The sequence below is a fragment of the Eptatretus burgeri genome, chromosome 7 (assembly GCF_056783735.1).
Source record: "Eptatretus burgeri isolate ZD-2024b chromosome 7, Ebu_testis_v1, whole genome shotgun sequence".
Classification (NCBI taxonomy): Eukaryota; Metazoa; Chordata; class Myxini; order Myxiniformes; family Myxinidae; genus Eptatretus; species Eptatretus burgeri.
In genome coordinates, this window is record NC_140967.1 from 22,099,847 (window position 1) to 22,121,450 (window position 21,604).

The window sequence follows — 21,604 nt, forward strand, 5'->3', positions numbered from 1 at the left end:
TGAAGCATTCATGATGAAATAAATGAATTTTTGTAAATTTCATTGAAATCCTGACTTCTAGGCAATGGGAATATTTCTGTTACTGAAAATCCTGACGTGATACAGCAAAACGGTTATGATTTTTTAAATCAGCCTACCCAAATTAGTCTAAATCACTTTACACATCTCCAGTAAAAAATTTTTGTTGTTCAGTGTAATCAATGAGTAAACCATTATCATCTATTGATGAACTTTTCTTCACTTTGATACTTGTATGACAAAGTCTACATGACACTGTCCCTATTTATCACACCGATAATCTTAGAAACTAGTTTACTCAAAATGCCAGTTTTCTGACATTCTTTTCACTTGAGAGTTTTTACTGAGTATTGGTGAGTAGTGCTTCAGAGAAAATGAGTAGCTGGTCTGCATCAGCAGAGTCTCTCTCTCCCACTCTCTCTCCAATATACCTGAACAAGGGTTATACTGGGTGGTTTGCCATTGCTTTCCCAGCTGTAGTTAGGGCAGGAATTTGTAATTTGCTCATGGTGCTGGCCAGAGTTTCAAAAGACATTATTCTTCGCGAAGGACACCATGGGGATTTTAACGTCCGCCTACTAATGTTGACAGACGGGACGCCCGTTTAACATCCATCTGAGGGACGGCACAAACATTGATGAATCACCCTGCCTGTGAAAAACCGGGATGACAGTTTATAGCCGTGTCAGGAATCGAACCCAGGCTAGATCATTTGCAGGCGAGTGTGCATACATCAAGTCTCTCCTGCCAACCCATCGGCAGCGTAGACGACCACTAACGATTTGATGTAATCGTTGAATCTGAACCTCTCTTTTGGCCTTTGATCGAGTATATAAATGAGAGCAAAGAACTCCATAAACACAGAACTCTTCAGACCAAGGAAAATATGCACATTCCATTGCTACAACAGCAGTGAATACTAAAGGATTCCAAAGAAAAAAGTACAAAACTTTCTGAGATGCAAGCTGAGCTTTACTTTTCCTAAATTAATGGGCCATCTCAATATTTTGTGCACTTGAAGGAAGAGGCAGTGAAGGAATTAAGAAAGAAGGAAATAGAAGAAAAAGGAGGATAGGGGTGTTGGAGTGGGAAAGACAGAAAGAGGAAGAAAGAGGGGAAACTGTGGAGAGAGACTGTTTCGCTGGAAGAGGGCAGGATTATGTCAGCATTACATATGTATTATATAGATGATCCCTTTCTTTTATTATTATTATTGTTGTTATTATTATTTTGTATAACATAGTCGAGGCATGTGGAAGAGCTAGTACACTGAATGGATCAGGATGCCAAAGGAACAGTCGAGAGGGGAAAATACCAACAGCAGAACCGAAGGCCAAGACAGATGGAGGAGGATAAGTAATAGGTGTGGGGAGGAATAAGGGGCAGGAGAGGATGCATGGGGTGGCCAAAATGGATACAGAAGGAAATGAGGACAGTAAAGATCATGGTTTGGATGGGGGATGATTTGAGATGGTGATGAACAGCTGTCTTGAAGATATAAAGGGAAGAATGAGATTGCAGAAAAAGTGGAAGTTGGTTCCACAGGTGGGAAAAGGAGGAATAGATGAGTAGAGGTGAGCAGTGATCCTATATTTCAGTAGTTTTACCAGAAGGGGCTGGATGGTGGACCGTGTATGTCCTGCAGAAACCTAGGGAGGACAAAGCATGGAAAGAGCAGAGGGTGCAAGACCAGAAAGGAGGTGGTAGAAGACAGAGAGACCACTGACTGTAATGGCGAAGTGATAGGCCCGTAGACTCGAGCATCATCACGGGAGATTTCAATAGTCTTGTAGGCCTTGGTTTTCACGACATCCAGCTGAGCAAGATGTGAGGCAGGGGATGCCCAGAGCAGGGGAGAGCATTACTTCATCAAGATGTGGATGAAAGCCTTGAAGGTGCATAGGAGAACAGGTGTGACAAGGAAGGGCTTTGTATGACGGAGGATGCCCAGTCAGCAGCTGGCTTTGGAGGCAAACTTTGAAATGCAGTTTGCCTAAAAAAGATCATGGCTGATCATGAGACCCAGGAGTTTGAAAGACTGCACACTTCCTCAAGATGATTGTTAAGAAAGTGGATGGGGGTGGGAGGGGGTGGTTTGACAGATGGTCCTTTTGGAGAGAGATCGTCAGAGTGTGAGATTTGTCAGGATTGAAAGACATAGTCCAAGTGTTTGACCATTTTGTGATTTTTTTTTTCAAGGTCTGAAGAGAGGGAAGAGGCTGCAGCCTGCCTACCTGAAGGATGAGGGATGTCATGGCACAGGGTGGAGTTATCAGCCAATCGTTAAAGATTTTCCAGATAATCAGAGAGATAATTGATTAAGATCAGGAATAGGACTGGGCCCAGAACACTTCCTTGGGCACTCGAGCCTTAACAAGGAGAAGAGATTAATGGATTCTGTTGGGAGCCACATATTGGCTACAAGAGTAGAGGAAGTAGGTAAGCCATGTGTGGAGTTGACCTTGGATGCAATAGGCATAGAATATGGAGAGTAAGGTAGGATGCCAGAACATCAAAAGCATGAGATATATCCAAAGAGATGGCCCTGATCTAATGTCTGACATTGATGGCCTCCATTCATTGTTGGGTGAGTAGAAGCAGCATTTTGACAACTACCGTCAATATAGAGTACATGATACAAATCCAGCTTGATGCTCATTTTTATAGTTGCTGTTCTATGATAAAAAAAAAAACCCAGGAAAAGTGACTTTTCTCCATCCTGCCTCTAAATATTGCTGGAGAGTCGGTTCTCATACACGAGCAGGGGATACCAGTGGTGTGTATATACACATACATACATACACATACATACATACATCCATTAAAAAAAAATATGGATCCATCCATCCATCCATTGGGACCATATTCTGTACAGAGCATTGGTGCTGCCAAAGCAGTCTCCTTGGCTATTGGACACAATCCTGGACTGGTTGCCACTCCGACACAGTATACCAGCATGCTGGCACTCATTTTGCCGACCTCGGAAGGATGACAGGCAGAGTCAACCCCACCTGGTATTAGTTTAACAGCTGAGACACAGCTGTTAAAACACAGGGAGGACAGTTTAGAGCTGGGTTGGGATTCAAATCCAGGCTACATAGAGTGAGCATGCGTACCTCTCGCCTTTCCTGACGTGATGTGGTGATTCTTTACTTCAGAACTGAATTTTTTTTCTCATTGTGATCATATAATTTATTATGCCTTCCTTCCACCAGTGTAGAACCACAGTTTCGAAATTGAAAGTTGAAGAACGTGCCAAGTGACTTTACCACGCAACGCACAAACGTTTGAAGAAACTTTAAAAAGTGAAACGTTTAACTTTTATTTATATTTTTCTATGCCGATGTGACTGGTCATGTAACGTCATCAAAAATGGGAAACATCGCGGGAAATAAAATTTCACATGTTCAGCAAGACAACCACTTCCTGTTGCACCGCAAAACAACACGTGGGCAACGTAGGCAAGTCACCCCTGAACTTTGTTCAAGTCGATCTATATACAGTATTCAGTGACAGTATAAATATTATAGGGCACTCGCCAAGTGGCTTAAGCACTCCAACGAAATGGTTGATAAGAAATGGCTCCCTTGGCACGCAATTGGAAATCACCGAACCGTCATATTTAACATGCACCTCCCAGAGATGCCCGAAATGTCAAATATGCCCGAATTGGACAATTGAACACTTTTCTGGGAGTGAGAACTGCTTGTACGCCTGGGGCTTAAATTTGGTAATTCTCCTTCGTTAAAGAGGTACTCGTGGTGATCGCATGTGCGGAAATGAAATGAAGCAATGAACGCTGACATCTCTGGGCATTTATAAGCATTGCAATGTACCCGGTGATTTGTAACTATGATGAACAGGCATTCGATAATTAGAGTTAGCAAAGTGAAAAAAAAACTATCATTAAGAAATCGTTGCGGCCTGTTCCAAGTCAGGGCAATGTTGAGCAGGCCAAAAAACATGGTGGCTTCAGCCCCCAGCGAGGTTACCGAGGATACGCCTTAAGATGCCAGAGAGCGAGGTGGTTGAGGATCACCTGATGAAGAATATAATTAAATGAGGCCGTCAATTATCTTGAAAAGAAAATTATCTTGAATCTTGTTTTAATCAACCCAAACACCCAATTTTCACTCTTGCACTTCCTTGGAGTTTTTTTTTAGAATGCATACAAAATTTCAGGATGCTAGGTTTTATGGTTTTAGAGTTATGGAGGAGACACACTGACTCACACTGGCACACACACACACACACACACACACACACACACACACACACACACACACACACACACACACACACACACACACACACACACACACACACACACACACACACACACATTGCTGGAATTATAGATAGATGAAATGAGGTCAATGAGATGACAAATGAAGGGGTTGAATGCAGACTGCATAACAATGAGTAAGGAAACCCGTCGTTGTGAATCGTTTTTACCACCAAATTGAGATGTATTTCTAGACATTTATTAGTCTCGATATATACTTGTATAGTAGATGTATATACTGTCGGACCCTGCTATCAATGGGGGATATGTTCCTCAAAAATGCCGCAAACGCGGGGCATTGTTTTTTATTTTTTTATTTTTTATTTTTACATGGTCTAGGCTCGTGGAAGAGTGATTACACAGAACAAATCAGGATACAACATACCAAAGGGAACAGCAGGAGAAAGGCGAAACACAGCAGGGCGGAGGGAGAAAGCTTATGGAGATGGACAAACAAGGGATCCAGGTAACGATGAGGGGGAAGGGAGAATGGAAAGGGTGGACAATATGGATACATTAGCAAAATTGTGTTTGGCCAGTTTGTGATTTTGTGAAGGTCTGAGGAGGGGGCAAAGGCTGCTTCCTGTATGTCAGAAGGATGAGAGATGTCACAGCAGAGAGTGTAGTCATCAGCAAAGAGATAAAAGAGGATTTTCCAGAGTCGGTGAGATCATTGATGAAGATTAGGAATAATATGGGGCCTAGAACACTGCCTTGGGTACTCCAGCCTTGACAGGGAGAGGAGAAGAAAGGGGTCCGTTGGGAGCCACTCGTCTACGAGAGTGCAGCAAGTCAGTAATCTAAGAGTGGAGTTGGCCTTGGTTTTCATAGTCAGTCAGTTTGGAGAGCAAGGCGGGATGCCAGACTTGAGATAAGCTCGAGATATGTCCAGAGAGACAGCCCTGATCTCATGTCTGACATTGAGGGCCTCCACCATTGTTGGAAGAGTAAAAGTAGCATGTCTAAGGTACAGTGACCAGGTATGAATCCCAATTCATGATCTGAGATGAAGCTGTTGGAGAAAAGGAATGATTTTATGTTAACTGTGTTGATGGATTCCATGACCTTGCTGATGATTAGAAGTACAGTAAGCTAATTGGGCTGTAGTTAAGGGGATCCATGTTTGCACCTTTTTTATGTAATGCTGTGATTTCAACTGATTTCAAATTTCCCAGGTGGATATAGGAGACCAGTCCTGAAGTGTGAACAATTTTTTTTTTTTTATAAAAAAGCGTGAATACGTGAAGCGCGTATGTAGAAGCAAGTTACACTTTATGACCCGTGAATATGTGGGGTCCTCGAATAGCGAATCTATGTATTGTATACACACACACACACACACACACACACACACACACACACACACACACACACACACACACACACACACACACACACACACACACACACACAAGCATTTAAAGGCCATTTTCCACGCTAAAGCGGGGGTTAGCTATGTATTGTATACTGTATATACATAAATCTCATATATATTTTGCATTGTTTACGGGATAAATTCCAATGATTTTTGTGCCAGGTTTATTGGCCCAAAGTGATTTCCCTTCTGTGCCATGTTCTTCCTTTCCTCCAGCAGAAGCCCTGCTGTGTCCAATTTTACAGTTTCACAATCTCTACTTGCTGCTTTTGAGAGAGTATGTTTCTTAATCTATTTTATACTTTTAACAGTGTACATTTATCATATGGTTTCCACTTGAGAAATAGTGTGCTTACCACATTTTGATTGGCATTGTGCTCACAGGACCTGAGGTTATAAGTGCGGTGGATTGAAGATGAGCAGGAAATGACTTCAGCACCGTTCGAAGCTCTCATAATATGTTTCTGGAGTCAAGCCCAGAAATGGGATAGTGAGCCAATGCCAAAGCCACAGACTTTACTTGCAGAGTGCCATGCCTCGAAAATTTGCCATAATTGCTGATGACAAAGGAAGGAGATAAGTTCTGGTACACTGTGGAAAACGTCAAGCTTGGATTGACTTTCCAGGTTCATTGTGAATCACTCTCGCCATGTCTTCTGTCTGGAAGCGTCTGCAGCGTGTGGGAAAACGAGCCTCAAAGTTTCAGTTTGTTGCTTCCTACCAGGAACTGACGGTGGAATGTACAAAAAAATGGTGAGTCAAACAGCTGGTTTGTTACTTGTTCTTTCAAGTAATGGTTTTGCTAGTGACAGGCTTGGATACTGTTAGCTCAAGAAGTTCAGGTTGATCTTTTATGTCAGTTTGCTCTGTTAACTAAAAGTAAACTTCCACCAATTTAATTTTGTTGAAGCTGTGCTTTTGGGATAATCTGGATTTTCTTGATGTGTAAACTATTCCACGAAATATTTTTTCGATTATGCTTTAACAAAACTTTCTGACATTTCTAAGTTTGTCCATCTCTGCACCCCTTCCTCCCCAACCTTTTATTTAACTTGGGTAGAATGTTGTACAGTACTTACAATATGTCACTGCTCTTTGAGCTTTGTCTATTGTGGCTTGTGCAATACAGGACTGTGCGCAAAAGTGAACACGTTGCTATCTGCTGATGCTGTGTTTAAAACATATCTATGCATTATGACACAGTATGAGAGACATTGCATGATTGTGTTAGGTAGGGGTACGAGAAAGGCTTGGAGGGGGGGTATTATTGATAAATGATAAATCTCAGGTATTATTGATAAATGAATTGTTGAAAAAAAGTCTCTTGTGTATTTTGGTGATAGTCTTTATATACACACTATATAATTTATAGGTTGTTTTTTTTTCTGCACAAAATCGAGGCTCATAGAAGAGTGAAATGACTGGGAAAGGCAAGAAACTAACAGCGGGGCAGTGAGTGGGGCCACATTTGGATGCAATGAACGAACATTAATAGAGGAAAGAGAGGATAGAATCAACACAGTACCCTGCAAGCAAAAGGCTTTAGTTAGGTAGGGGATATTGGGCTAGAAAATATAATTGAGAGGGATTGGGGGGGGTGACATAAGATGGTGGAGCACCGCCTGCTTTAGCGCTGGAGGGAGAGTGGGATTCAGGAAGGCAGTTCCAATGGGAGAAAAGAGGAACAAAGAGTGGGGGTGTGTGTTAACCCAGGATGATGTGATGGAACCAAGAGGGGGGTACTGTAAACATGCATGCATCCTGGAGGAGCTGAGGATGATCTGGTGGCTAAGCGACAGGAGGAGTTGTGACCGGAGGGGAGGCGGTAAAAAAACAAACCACCAACCATAGGAGTACAATATCCCTTGTTGAGAGATTTTTTGGCAATAATGTTGAGAGCTTTAGATTTCACAGAATGCAAAAGAGAGAGAAGTAATGCTGTGGTGCCAGCCCATAGTGGAGAGCATTACTCCATTGCGCTAAGGGCAACAGCTTTCTAGGCTGTTTGTAGCTCTGATTTTTCCAAGGAATGACTTGGAATGACAGAGGTTACCCAGTCTGTGGCTGACTTTGGAAGCCAGCTTTGCGATATTTAAATTTTTGCTTTCGAGACTTAAATTTATTTGCTATTACCACAGAAGTCACGGCTGATGGTAAGGCCGAATAATTTAAGAGACCATTCAGGAAAGGTGGCTGATCATGGAAATATAGAAGTGGGTTCTTTTGAGAATCCTACCACAGTGACAAAGCGAGACTAACATTTGCCAGGATTGAAAGACACATTCCATTTGGCAAAACAGCATCTAATCAATTCCATATCAGACGAGTGTGAACCAGGTACTCTCTGCTTGTCTGTGGGATAGGCAAATGGTGTGATGCAATGTGGATTCATCTGCCAAATGGAAGATGGTTTTCCATAACACTGGAGAGGTCTTTTATGTAAACGAGGAACAAGATTGGTCATGAGATACTTCTTATGCACTCCAGCTTCCAATTGGACATAAGAGAAGAGGGTTCCTTTGACAGCAACACATTGGCTGCATGAGTGGAAGAAGTTAGAAAGCCAGTTTTGAAGGTGGCCTTATACGCTGCAACCAGTGAATTTGTCAAACAATTGAGAATGTCAGACTTTGTTGAATGCCATAGATATGTCTAGGTTCTGACCTCTTGATTGAGATTCAAGGTCTTTGACCATTGCACAGAGAGGCAGAGGCAGAGGCAGAGGCAGAGGCAGAAGCATCTCCAGATTTGAGTAAACAGGACAGAATCCAAACAGATGGTCAAACTCCAATCTGTTTGAAAAGTGGAATGACTTGCATGATGAATTCCATGACTTTGGAAGTAAACTTGGCAGTCTGTATTTCAGAGGACACTTCTTGTGAACAGAACCGATGTTGGCTAACATTTTGGCAGAGGGGAAGCAGCCAAACTATAACGGCAGTCTGAAGAGTGCAGACAGAGTAGAAACGACAGCAGTAAATAAGGATTTGGAACATTGGTATTTATGACATGTGAGCCTATCACTAATGTAGGGGTGAGGCTGGATATAACTTTCTCTACTTTCTCAGACACAAATTCTATGTCTCTAGGAGATCATAAATATGAGGCGGTAAGATAGGGACCAACTGGGATGAGTTGGGTACATGTGATTTGAAGGTAAACACTGAGTTGAGACAACTATGTTATCTCAAGCAGAGTCTGCAGTGATGGCATTTGAAGTGAGGAAGACGATGGAGCATACACCACGGACGGACTTTAATTTACTCGACACAACCCTGACTTTGAGGATGGAGACTATCCCAGGCAAAAATGCTACAGTTAAAACTACAGTATGTGAGAGTAGTACTCTCGTATACTATAGTTGGTAACAGATCCTACTACAGTAGTCTGCAGCAAATTACTACAGGAAAGGAATGTGTAATGTAAAGTTTTTACCTGGGGAGAGAATTTGGCATTGTGATTAGCAAAGAGGATATATTCTGGCTTGCCTAGGGATGGATGTATATACTTTTTGCCAGCCTTAAGGAGTGACACGCAGTTTGTCTTTGTCAGGCTAACTGGCTATGTTGAAAACGCATGCCGTTTTGACTGCAACTGCCTTGCTGCAGGATTCAATGTACCAGGGCCGAGAGGATGGATTGGTTAGCCACAGACGGGATGTGAGAGAGAGAGAGATTGAGATTGAGATTGAGATTGAGATTGAGATTGATTTTGTGGAATTATTCCCGGGTGGAATGCCTAATCAGATGTGCCGGTGAGGGCAGCCCAATCCTTTTGTGGCAGGGCAGATTACAGTTCCTGCTAATTGGTCTGTACAATATCCAAATTCTGTGGTGCTTAGCTTGTTCGCTCACATTAGCTAGAGAGGTATGGACTGTGACAAGGATGGTCAGAGAAGCTCAGAGGAGGAACAGGAGGGTTGGATGGAAAGCTTGTCATTTTCCAAGTCCATAAGAGAGAACGTGTCCTTACCAGAGATCATACAAGTTAGGATTTTTGCAGACCCACAGAGTTGCAGAAAGCTTTAGCTACAATGCCATGGCTGGTTGTGGATGAATGGTTATGACCTGATACTAGTTGGAGGAAATAAAGGTGTATGTATATACAGTGTATTCTGAGTATAATTTCTGAGTTTCTGAGTATAAGTATCCGGATGTAATGACTGATGCCAGATTGAAATGAAACAGAAATTCTGAAGTGTTTGCCGGTAAAACAAACCAAAGACTGTACTTGTCAAGGAAATTCAAAGTTTCATGTTGAATACGGTATTTTGGTTCTTTTATTTTTTTAATCAGTCTTTGACCCATTAAATACTATATTCTCATTTTCATTTTGATTTGTACTTTTGGTAATATAACTTGTCAAAAGAAAATGTAAAGAAACTATAAAAATCAAGGAAGATTACAAAACAAGTAACTCGTACAAAGCTCCCCTCAATTTGTACTTTGTATGAGAAACGTGTTAAACTGAAAGTTCACAAGATGATGCAAGACCTATTACATACGCATTCCATAATTACCCTCACCACCGGAGGTGAAGGAGGTCATGTTTTCACCCCTTTCTGTCTGTTTGTCTGTGTACAAAAAGTTGTGGACAGGTTGGGAGTGTGACAAGGACGAACTGATTAGATTTTGGTGAATATCCGAATCAGGATCCGACTACTAGAATTTTAAAAGTGATTCTTCACCATTGAGACGTAGGGCCAAAAAGGATATATACCATGATATCTCAAAAAGTTGTGGACGGATTCGGCCGACACTTGGTGGACACATTGAGTGTATGACAAGGAAGAATTGGTTCAGTTTTGGTGAAGATCCGAATCCGGATCTGGATACAACAATTTTTTAATTTTGTAAGTGATTCTTCACCATTGAGAGATTGGGCCAAAAACGATATGTTCTACAATATCTCAAAAATCTATTGGGCCCGATATGTTCTTGTGAATCAGGCATTGCGTGGCGGAGGTATGCGCTCAACTTAGGTATGCCCTTGTAGTTGTTTTGTTTTCATTGTTCAGGCATTCACCTTTTTATTCCACACATCCTATGCTGTCATTATAGACCATATATCTACCATCCCTTAGGCTTAGATGGACATTCAGCCAAGTGGCCCATCTGCTAGCATTAGTTGAGGTACGTTATAATCTTACAGTGTTTTTCATAAAGAGTCGGCAAGTTATCACCGGCACCTTGAACAAATTACAAATTCCTGTCCAAATCGTCCACAGTCAAAGGTCATTCCTGGCCTGGTGGTTTGTGAAAGACTCAGGCTAAATATATTCCCTGGCCAACCCCACAATTGTGGTGGGAATAAATTAATAATCAAGGCCTTTAAAGACATAGTAGTAGTATTAGTAGTAGTAGTAGTAGTAGTAGTAGTAGTAGTAGTAGTAGTAGTAGTAGTAGTAGTAGTAGTAGTAGTAGTCATCATTCGGTGGACGCTACATTAAGCAGACAAACATTTCCTGGGTGCAGAGAGGAATGTGCAAACAGAGGTATCCCAGTGGGCTCGGAGGGGCTAGCTTGGTAAATTAACAGTGAGAAATGAAGTTCTTGACTTCGACATTAACACCTGTCTCCAAAGTAACACCTGTCTCTAAAAGGGAGAAGGTCCTGTCTAAAAAGAGAGAATAGCAAGCTCCATACACAGTAATCGGAGACATCCTGTGAGAGGAACATTTTTATTATTAATATTGCATAAAATGTCCAGAGCTGCAGCGGTAACTTGGATGAAAAAATCGGTGACATTCGAATAAAGAATGCTAATTTTGGTGGACTACACTATTAGGGAGTGGTTAATGACAGTTTGAATATTTTAATGACAGTTTAAGTCAATGGTTAGATGGAGGTGTGGTGTAATGGAGATGTCCATAAGGTAAAGTGTTTATCATATAAAGTGGTGTATGATTAAAGTCATTCATATGTAGTAATCTATACTAAGAAGTGTGTGTGTGTGTGTGTGTGTGTGTGTGTGTGTGTGTGTGTGTGTGTGTGTGTGTGTGTGTGTGTGTGTGTGTGTGTGTGTGTGTCAGTGTGTCAGTGTGTCAGTGTGTCAGTGTGTCAGTGTGTCAGTGTGTCAGTGTGTCAGTGTGTCAGTGTGTCAGTCAGTGTCAGTCAGTGTGTCTCCTCCATAACTCCAAAACTATAAAACTGAGCAGCCTGAAACTTTGCATGCTAAGAAAACTCCAAGGAAGTTTAAGAGACATTACTGACAAATCCTGACAAATCTCACTATCTCTCTCTGAAAGGACCGTTTGGACCCCCCCCCCACCTCGCCAATGTATACAAAAAAATGAACAAAAAAAGAGAGAAAACTGGGTGTTTGTGTGAGTTAACCCCCCCCCCCCCTTGAAGATAATTAATGGCCTTATTTAATTACATCCTTCATCAGGCGATCCTCAGCCACTTCACTCTCTGGGTCTGAAGGTGTTTCCTGGGTAACCTTGCTGGGGTCTGAAGCCGCCATGTTTTTTGGCCTAATCAACCATGCTTTGACTTGTAACAGGCGCAATGATTTCTTAACGATAAAGTTTTTCTCCATCACTTTCCTTGCTCATATTATTATCGAATGCCTGTTCATCATAGCTACGAATCGCTGGGTATATTGCAATGCCTATAACGCTCGGAGACGCCAGTGTTCGTGGCTTTATTTAATTTGCGAATATGAATAACTGAGAGAATCTCTTAAACGAAGCATTATTACAAAATGTGAGCTCCAGATTTGAAAATATCAGCAGCTCTGACTCCGAAAAAAGTGTTGATTTGTCCAATTCGGACATTGCTCGGGCGTTTCCGGATGCATAGTTGTATCGATGGCAATTTGTAATCACTAACCAAGCCAGGCATTCCAGTGGAGTGCTTGAGTGCTTAAGCCACTTACTGAGCTGTACAGTACAGTACAGTTTGTGTCCCGATCAGGATGTGCAGTTGACAGTTACTACAAGGTAGAGGTACGTATACAGCACACACGGACGTGGTCCATGTGGGTATATTTGGATCTGAACGGACTCTCTGCGGGTGTGTGGACATGCCATGCCTATTACGGGTGCTGTGGTGGCAAAGTTTCATCCTGTATCTTATGGAGGTTCATTCAGGTTTTCATTTGTCCTGGCACCTGTTTCTAAAGCATTTGGGTATTGGATTTGCTTTACAAAGGTTAAATATTTCTCTTTGTGAGTTTGAAAGCAAAATGTATTTGATAATGCCCCATGTCTGAGCCGTTTGCCATATGAACGTATTTTCTAAATTACCGAGCCAAATTTTTTTCTACCCATCACACACAGCTGCCTGCCATGGCTGCCAAAGTATGTGACCTATGACATCATAGGTTGTGAACGTTTTGTTTGTCATGGATAGGCTGTCATAGTTGTAAAGTTTTGCCTCAATCTGTTCAGCCACTTCAGACAAGAATTTTGAAAGCTAACCAATTTATCCCAAGATGACCCTCAAAAAATTTCATACTGGCAGGATGTAGCATTCTACGTATGCAATTATGTCACAACGAAGGCACCGATGGTATCACACAAAAATCGAGGCAATACCCCTGGGCACTCACCTGGTCGAATAATTATACTGAGGAAGAAGTCACCGTGGGCCGGAATCAGCAAAATATACCAATGAACCATTGTTATAGCAAATACCTATTATGGGGGGAAACCCCCTTGTAACTCCCCCAGACACCTATTTTTTTAAATAGTATGAACAAACTTTGGTACATCATGGGTGATGAAGGTTGTGGTGAAGTTTAATCGAAATTGTGTGTGTGGTTTCGTAGACGAAAGCAAATACATATTTTGGGGGCAAACTACATATTAAATTGCTTCATATCCAGAATCTATATATGCAATTGCTTCATATCCAAAAAAGGAAGCAGAAGACAGAGAGACCACTGGCACGTCTGTGATGGTGAAGCGATAAGCCCATAGATTCAGCTTCGGCACCGGAGATTCCAATGATCTTGAAGGCTTTGGTTTACACAGCATTAAGCTGAACAAGATGTAAGGCAGGGGAGCCATTCCAGAGGAGAGAGCAGTACTCCATAAAGTTGTGGATAAAGGCCTTGTTGGTGGATAGGAGTTCAGGAGTGCAAAGGATGGACTTTGTGTGACGTAGGATGATACTTTGATGTTATTCCATGTTCTGTTCAAACTGAAATGTGCATGTAGGCCAAAGTGTGGAGGCGATGCATGTGGCCATCTGAGTGGATGGGCTGGAGAAGGGCAGGAAGGAAGAAACTTTGGAGATTATATTTGTTGGATATGAAGCAATTGAATATGTAAATTCAACTTTCTGCAAGAAAGCTTGTAAAAGTCGAATGGTATGCTGCGTAAAGGGGGCTGGAGTGATATTGTATGAAATGTGGATGGTACAGTGTCTGGTTATCGTAGGAGGATCAAAATTTTTAGTGTAGTTTCGGAGAAGAAAGCAAATACATATTTTGGGGGCATCCCCCATATACCCCATTCGAACCTGATTTTTTTTTTTTATCTTGTTTTATTTTATTTTTTCTTTCCATAAGAATGGTGTAATTATCCCCACGCATTTTGAAAAAAATGGGGATATTGTAATCGGCTCCGTCTGTCCGTCTGTCATGCCAACTCCTCCAAACGGTTGTATAGAAACTCACCAAACTTGGTAGTTGTGATCAGCGCATGGCAAGAAGGTGCAAGACCAGCATCATTTTAGGGCCCACCCCATGGGGCAGGGTCAAAAGGTCAAATACCGAAAAATGTAATTACGGGCACATTTTCAAACATTTTCAAAATGAAACTTTGTAGATGCAGTCAACATTGGGGGGGGGCGCATGAAATATGTAACGATCTTTTGGTTTTGACCCCCAGGTTCATGCCTCAGCAGTTGAGGACTTAGGGTCTCAGGAATCAAAATGGGGGGGGGAACTCAAAATTTGATATTGGGTCATTCCTGGTGGAACTTTTTGCCATCTTTTCCTTTGTTATAGGTGGGAAGAATGAGGGTTTGCGATGGTGGGCCTTCGATTTCACCGGTTTATTTTTTGTATTTTGTTATCGTTGATGAGGTAGTAATCAAATCATCCAATATGCAGTCCTGAGTATAGATGCCATTTATGGTGAGAGCTCAATATATTTTATCTCATTCCAGGGTTGTTATTTTTTGTCATCTGGCCATCCAAACTGTTCTGCCTACTTAACAAAGCGATGCAGGATTAGGAAGCTCATTTAGCCGAACTTTCAAGTTTTCTGCAACATTGCAAACATGTTTCTGTTGTGCACACACATATGTTATTGATTCTTGCAAACAGAAATGAGAGATTTTGATTTCATTCTTAGCTGCAAAACAAGGAAGTCTCAGTGTTTATTTCCCAGAATGACACAATCATGAAGTTTGTAAAGCAGAAGCTGCAGCCATGTTTTTGCAAGAGTATTGCATTGAAGGGGCCGGTGTGATCATATGTGGTTAAGGGTGTTTATGAACAGAGCTTGGTACATATCACTTTTCTGCAGTGCTTACGTCAACTCATCAACATTCAAAAGCAATGCTTGTTTAGCTCGTAACACAGCTTGTCTACTATCTGTCAAATTACAGCTGCAGCACCACAAAAATGTTGATGCGAGCACCATGAGACAGAGATGAAACTCACCACTCAAGTTGGCTGAAATATAATCTGCATGGGCCACAACTTCTTGAAAAAAATATTCCATCCTCTTATAAAGGTTATATAAAAGTAAATATATTGTCAGGAAATGGCCAATTTGGCTTATCAATTCTGTGCCATATCCACTTCCCCAACGTCTACTTCTGTGATTTGTAATATTTGCAGCTGTGTAAATATCCAGTGTTCATTGGAAGAGGTTCAGTCCCTTGAACTTCTACGTTTCACCATCAGCCCCGACCTTTCCGATGCTGACCACAAAGCAAAGCGAGCCTCCAAAGCCAGCTTCAGATTGAGCATCCTCTGTGGATCCAAGTCTTTCTTTGGAAATTCAGAGCTACTCACAGTCTACAAGCCTTTGTCCATAGCTCAATAGAGTGCTGCTCTCTACTATGAACTAGCTCCCCAGCTTCACATCTGTCTCTCTTGATTCTGTGCAATGTAAAGGTCTAAAAAATGTTGGAATCTCCCATGATGAGGCTGAAGCACAAGGTCTGTTGCTCTCACACTGCAGGCAGGTCGTTGGTCTCTCTGTTTTCCACTGTCTATTCTCAAACATATTTCTACCTGCTCTCTCGGTCCTCCAACCCTCTCCAGAAAGTCTAGGATGTACACCTTCTTCCAGTTACTGTATTCTGGTTAAATTTCCAAAATCCAGGCTGACTGCACACCTCAACTTTTTATTCCTCACCTCTCCCGTCAATGGAACCAACTTCCAGAAGCTGTTCTGTCTCATTCTGCCCTCCAGGACTTCAATCAAGCAGTGCCCTGCACTGCCATCTTTTGTCATCCCCAATTTTGACTGGTGATCTTTATTACCCCATTTAACCTTTCCGAACTCAACCATTTTACTTACTAGTTTCAGTGTTTCCTCTCGTTATCCCTCTCTTATTACTTGCAAAATCGAAGATTTTTCAAGTTTTCTTGGTCAGTCAATTTTGTTATTCTGTCTGTTTGTCTGTCAATCGCCTACAGGTCACCATTCAAAACTGATCTTCATGAGACTTCACCAAGTTGTAGAGGTAGTCTCAACTGAGAAGCCTATTGATTTTGAGGTCAAAGGTCAAAGGTCATCTTGAAGTCAAATTTCCAAAATCGTTATTTTTCATCCGATTGACTTGATATATGAACAGATTTTGTATATTTCTTCACTGAATTGGGAAACCAACTATTTTTGAGATCAAAAGGTTAAACGTCATCTCAAGGTCAAACTTCTAAAATCATCAATTTTCAACTGAAAATTGTCTATTTACATCCTATTAACTTGAAAGTTGAACAGGATTTGCATATTGCATCACTGAATTTGGAAACCAACTATTTTTCAAGTCAAAAGGTTAAAAGGCTTCTGCTTCAGTATCAGCTCCTCCTCTGTTGTCCCCAAAGCATGTGGGCTCCATTCTAACCTAACAGATATCTCTCTCTCTCTCAATCAGTACATTCCTCATGACCGCAAACATGCTCCTTCCTTCCTCTCAGCACACCTCCCCCTCTTCCCAACCCCTCAAATGTTGTACCTCCCACTGCCCGCTCCCTTCTTCACCATACCTCAATCAAGTCTCATTCTTACCCTCTCCTCACCTCTCCCATCGCTCTCTTGCACCTTGGCCATACCTGCTCTCATTGTCTCCCTTCCCTCACAAAGTAACCTTCACACTTTCCCACTCCAAGCTTCGCTCTCACCTTTCTCAAAAACTCCCCCGACCCTTGTCCCTCAACTCTGCCCTCTTACCCTTCTACCTCCAATCTCCCCCTCTCACCACCCCTTCCGAAAGTTTCCACCCTCACATTCACAAAGCTGATTCCTTCCCCCACCCTCCCTCTTCCATCTCATCACTCCACCACCTCCAATCTTCAACTGCCTTCTGCCCCTCTCTTATTACTCCCCACTGTACCTCAACCCATCACAACTGAGCTTTTTCTCCTCGTCTAGCCGTCTCTCCAAGCTCTTCTGCAATCCCCCACACTCTTTCAACAAATTTCCTTACCTTTCTCCTTCCTCCCAAGTCCGACCCTCCCCCTCCCCTCCCCTGCCCCCAAAACCTCCTCCCCTCTCTCTTCCTTAACGTTGTGGACCTCAAACATCTGGAGCATTTGCTCAAACCTGACATCTTTCCAGACAGGTTGCCACTGACAAACCAGACATAATCTGCTTAACAGAAACTTTCCTCCTTCAAGACGTCTCTGACTCCCTTGTATCTCTTCCTGGTTACTCCCTCCTCCGGTATGACAAACCTGAGCCTCGTCCTGGTGGTGGAGTTGCTCTCTTCATCAAAGACTCTATTCCTCACTCACCATGCACTGCCCTCTCTCCCACACACCCCCAGGAATACCTCTGGCTACAGCTTCCCCTCCACTCCCACGTCATGGTTATAATGTGTGTTGTACCTCCACCAAACAGTGATGACTCCATTTATATCTCGCTCTCTGAAAACATGGACTAACTTCTATCATCTCATCTGAACTCTCTTCATCATATGTGGTTACTTCAATTGTCATCATGCCAGTTAGCTGGGTGTTGGTACCTCTCTCACCTGCCGTAGCACTTCAGCAAAAGACTTCTGTGACTCATTGGGACTGACACAATCTGTCAACTTCCTGACCCAGATCTCAACCAACAGTTCTCCATCTCTTCTGGATCTGATTTTGACCAATTTCACTGAAAATATTTGCTGTGCTTCCTCTGCTCCAATCGGTTCATCTGACCATATGCTCGTCAAAGTAGACATCTCTCTGGCTGTTATTGGAAAACCACCTCGGTGCCATCGAGTCTGGCATTTCACTCAGGCCGACTGGCAGGGACTTCAAGCAGCCATCAAACTTCGAGACTGGTCTCCTATCTCTACCAGTTGTCCTTCCCTTCCTCCTACCCATGGTACACTGAAGCTTTTGGCGAGGCAGTTGTTCTGAAAGAACTTGCCTTCATCTCATGGAAGCGTAATCCAACTGAAGGCAATCTCATTTCCTTCCACAAAGCTCGGAACGAATGTGTCTCCCCTCAGCAGAGCCAGAAAACAACATCTTTCTAATGTCGTCTGAACTCTCAAACCTGTCTCCCTCCTCCAAATCCTGGTGGCGTCTCGTTAAGTCTGTTTCTGGTTTATGTTCCACCTCCATCCCGTCCCTTACCTCAAATGGCCGCACAGCTGACACTGCACGTGAAAAGGCTGAATGCCTAAACTCCATGTTTGCTTCGAAATCTTGTGTCCCAAACCCATTGCTGTGTATACCCACCTTACGCAGTCACACCCAGCTGCTCCTGAACTCTGTGTCCTTTTCTCCTGACAAGATGGAGAAGTTGCTGTCAAACTTCGACTCAGATTCTGCAACCGGTCCAGACGGCATCAGCCCACGTGTCCTAAAAACCTACACTGCTGCTCTTGCTCACCCTCTCTCGGATCTATTCACCGTCTTATTTGCTCAAGGACTTTGCCATCTGCTTGGAAATCAGCAAACATGACTGCTCTGCATAAAAAGGTGCAAAAGCAAATCCCTGCAACTACAACCTTCTCCCAATCATCAGCAAGGTTGTGGAATCCATCATCACTTCAGACATTAAATCCTTCCCAAGGATTTGGGAAGCACCATGTCCATGTCCACCATGATTCATAGCACCATGTCCTCCAATGGCTTGATTTCCAATCATCAATTTGGATTCAGACCAGGTCACTCTACCCTGGATATGCTGCTTCTGCTCTCCCAACAGTGGATGGAGATCCTCAATGCCAGACATGAAATCAGAGCCATATCCCGAGACGTATTGCATGCCTTCGATACGGTCTGGCACCCTGCCCTGCTCACCAAACTCTCTTTCTATGGTATCCAAGGACATCTCCACTCATGGCTCACAGACTTTCTCTCCTGTCACAGCCAACATCTGGCCCTTAACAGAGTTCTCTCATCCCCTCTTCCTGTCCAGACTGGAGTTCCTCAAGGCAGCGTTCTGGGCCCTGTTCTTTTTCTGGTTTTCATCAATGATCTCTCTGACTCTCTGGAAAATCCTCTTTACCTCTTAGCTGATGACTGCAGCCTCTGCTGTACCATCTATTATCCCTCAGACCGGCAAGCAGCAGCCTCATCACTCTCTGCAGATCTGGATAAAATCACAAGCTGGTCCAACACATGGAGCATGCTTTCAATCCTGACAAATCTCACACCGTCACCATGCCTCTCTGAAAGGACCGTCTGGACCCCCCCCCCCATTTACTTTCTCAACAATCCTCTGGAAGAATTCCTTTCATTCAAGCTTCTGGGTCTCACTATCTGCCATGATCTTTCCTGGGAAAGCCACATTTCCAAGCTGGCCTCCAAAGCCAGTCGCCAACTGGGCATCCTCCATCGTGCAAAGTCCTTCCTTAGCACACCTGAGCTCCTGACCACATACAAAGCATTCGTCTGCAGCCTGATGGAGTACTGCTCTCCCCTCTGGGCTGGTGTTACCACCTCTCACCTTTCTCGGCTTCACGCTGTGGAAACCAAGGCATATAAGATCATTGGTATAGTATCTCCTGCGATGAGGCTGATTATTTGGGTCTCTCACTCTCTCACCACAGGCAGGTTGGTGTCTGTCTGTCTTGTACCATTTCCTCTCTGGCCTCTCCCCCCCCCCTGCTGTTCCAGTAAAACTACCAAAATCACCCATCACTGTTCACCTTCGCTCTTTCATTCCTCCTTTTTTCCATCTTTAGAACAAACTTTCTCACTCTCTTCAATCCCACTCTTCCTCCAGGTCTTCAGAACAGCTGTTCACCACCATCTCTTATCTTCCCCCATCCAAAACCATAATCTTTTCTACCCCCACTTATCCACCCCAAACCCACCTACTTCAAATTCCCTGCCTTCCTTCCTGAAAGTTCCTGTCATCTCTCTCTTGTTTACCCTGTGTACCCTCCCCCATCCCTCTCCTTTCCACAGATCTCCTCATGTCTCTGTTCCACAGTTTTTTCCTTCCCTCCCCCCCTCCCCATTGTCTCATGCTCTCCTTGTTGTACGTTCTATGTGTGTTAGCTCTCATACGAGCCTCGACAGTGTACACACAAAAAGAAGGTCAAGTCAAGGTCAAACTTCTGAAATAATCAATTTCAATCTGAAAAATAATCATTTTCATCCATTTGACCTGAGCTTTGATTAAGATTGTGAATTTTAAATTAATGAAATGGACAATTAGATGTATCCATTGCAACCGTTGGATACGGGGGGGGGGGGGAGGTGAATTTTGCAAGTATCATGCTGTGCACAATGTCTTTTTCTTGTTTTCCTGATCGTTCATTAATTCTCTTCATGGTTGTCCCACTGTCAGTTATACCTTGCTCTTCCATGAGCCTCGTTCCTGTATATAGAAAATGAAATCGGGAAAATGACTACACAATGAGGTAGCTTTTTACTATTGCATAAGGTTGGCTCTTTGGTGATGTTTTGAATAATTATGGTGATGATATACTGTATTAATTAAAATATATATTCTTTCATATGCAGCAATGGCTGTGGGTAGCATCATTTTCTGGTGTGGCTGTGGCTGTGCTGATGAAACAATGACCCCTGTAGGTTAGTGCAAGACAGACTCGGCATCAGAAGAAATCTAATTGGGGGGGCATTAGGTAACCGCGGGGAGGGGGGGAGCACAAACTGCCGTTTGAGAACTCGATCTATGATGTAAATGCTGGATAATAAGAGTTTGCCCTCAACAACCAACACACCAACCCATTTCCAATTTAAAAACATGCTGCAAAGTCTCTCTTTCACACACACACACACACACACACACACACACACACACACACACACACACACACACACACACACACACACACACACACACACACACACACACACACACCAAAGTTTTCCTGCCAAAGGCTTAGCCTGTGGGTAGGTTGGGTGGGGGGGGGACACAATGACTCATTGGGGAGGGCATGGCCCACGAATGCCCCTCCCCCCACATGATGCCGACCCTGCGCAAGAACATACTTGCAGATAGGTCGCTTCGTTTAACATCCGCCTGGGGGACGGCACACTCTCACACGTATTGATACTTTGCTCTACGTGCAAAATACAAGACGACAGTTTATAGCTGGGCCAAGATTAAAACTCAGGCAAGAGAGGTTAGAGGTAAATATGCGTACCTCTCTGCTATCTTTCCAGCCATTGTTTAAACGAGTGCGTGCCCGTATGTGGGTGGCTCTATGTGCAAAAAAAGAAGAAGAATTGTGACGTCAATCGTGATGTCATAGCACCATGTCTTGTTATTGGTTTGGTAAATAAATGGTCATAACTTGGGAACCACTTGTCCAATTAATATC

The 21,604-nt window shown here is 43.0% G+C and overlaps 1 protein-coding gene across 15 annotated transcripts in view; it reads left to right on the forward strand.

Moving 5' to 3' along the window:
* Nucleotides 1–21,604, forward strand: part of EHBP1 (EH domain binding protein 1) — a 340,218-nt gene that overhangs the window by 77,760 nt on the left and 240,854 nt on the right. For 5 of the 15 annotated variants that reach the window (XM_085887658.1, XM_085887657.1, XM_085887668.1 and 2 more), the window contains 2 exons: nucleotides 5,898–5,955; nucleotides 6,063–6,431. The exons of 4 other annotated variants lie outside the window; for them this stretch is intronic. In XM_085887658.1, the coding sequence (XP_085743784.1) occupies nucleotides 6,328–6,431 (104 nt within the window). In that variant the 5' untranslated portion in view covers nucleotides 5,898–5,955; nucleotides 6,063–6,327. Of the gene's footprint in view, nucleotides 1–5,894; nucleotides 5,956–6,062; nucleotides 6,432–20,657; nucleotides 20,678–21,604 lie in introns of those variants that run through there. 6 more of the 15 variants (XM_085887660.1, XM_085887664.1, XM_085887661.1 and 3 more) reach the window with 3 other exon arrangements.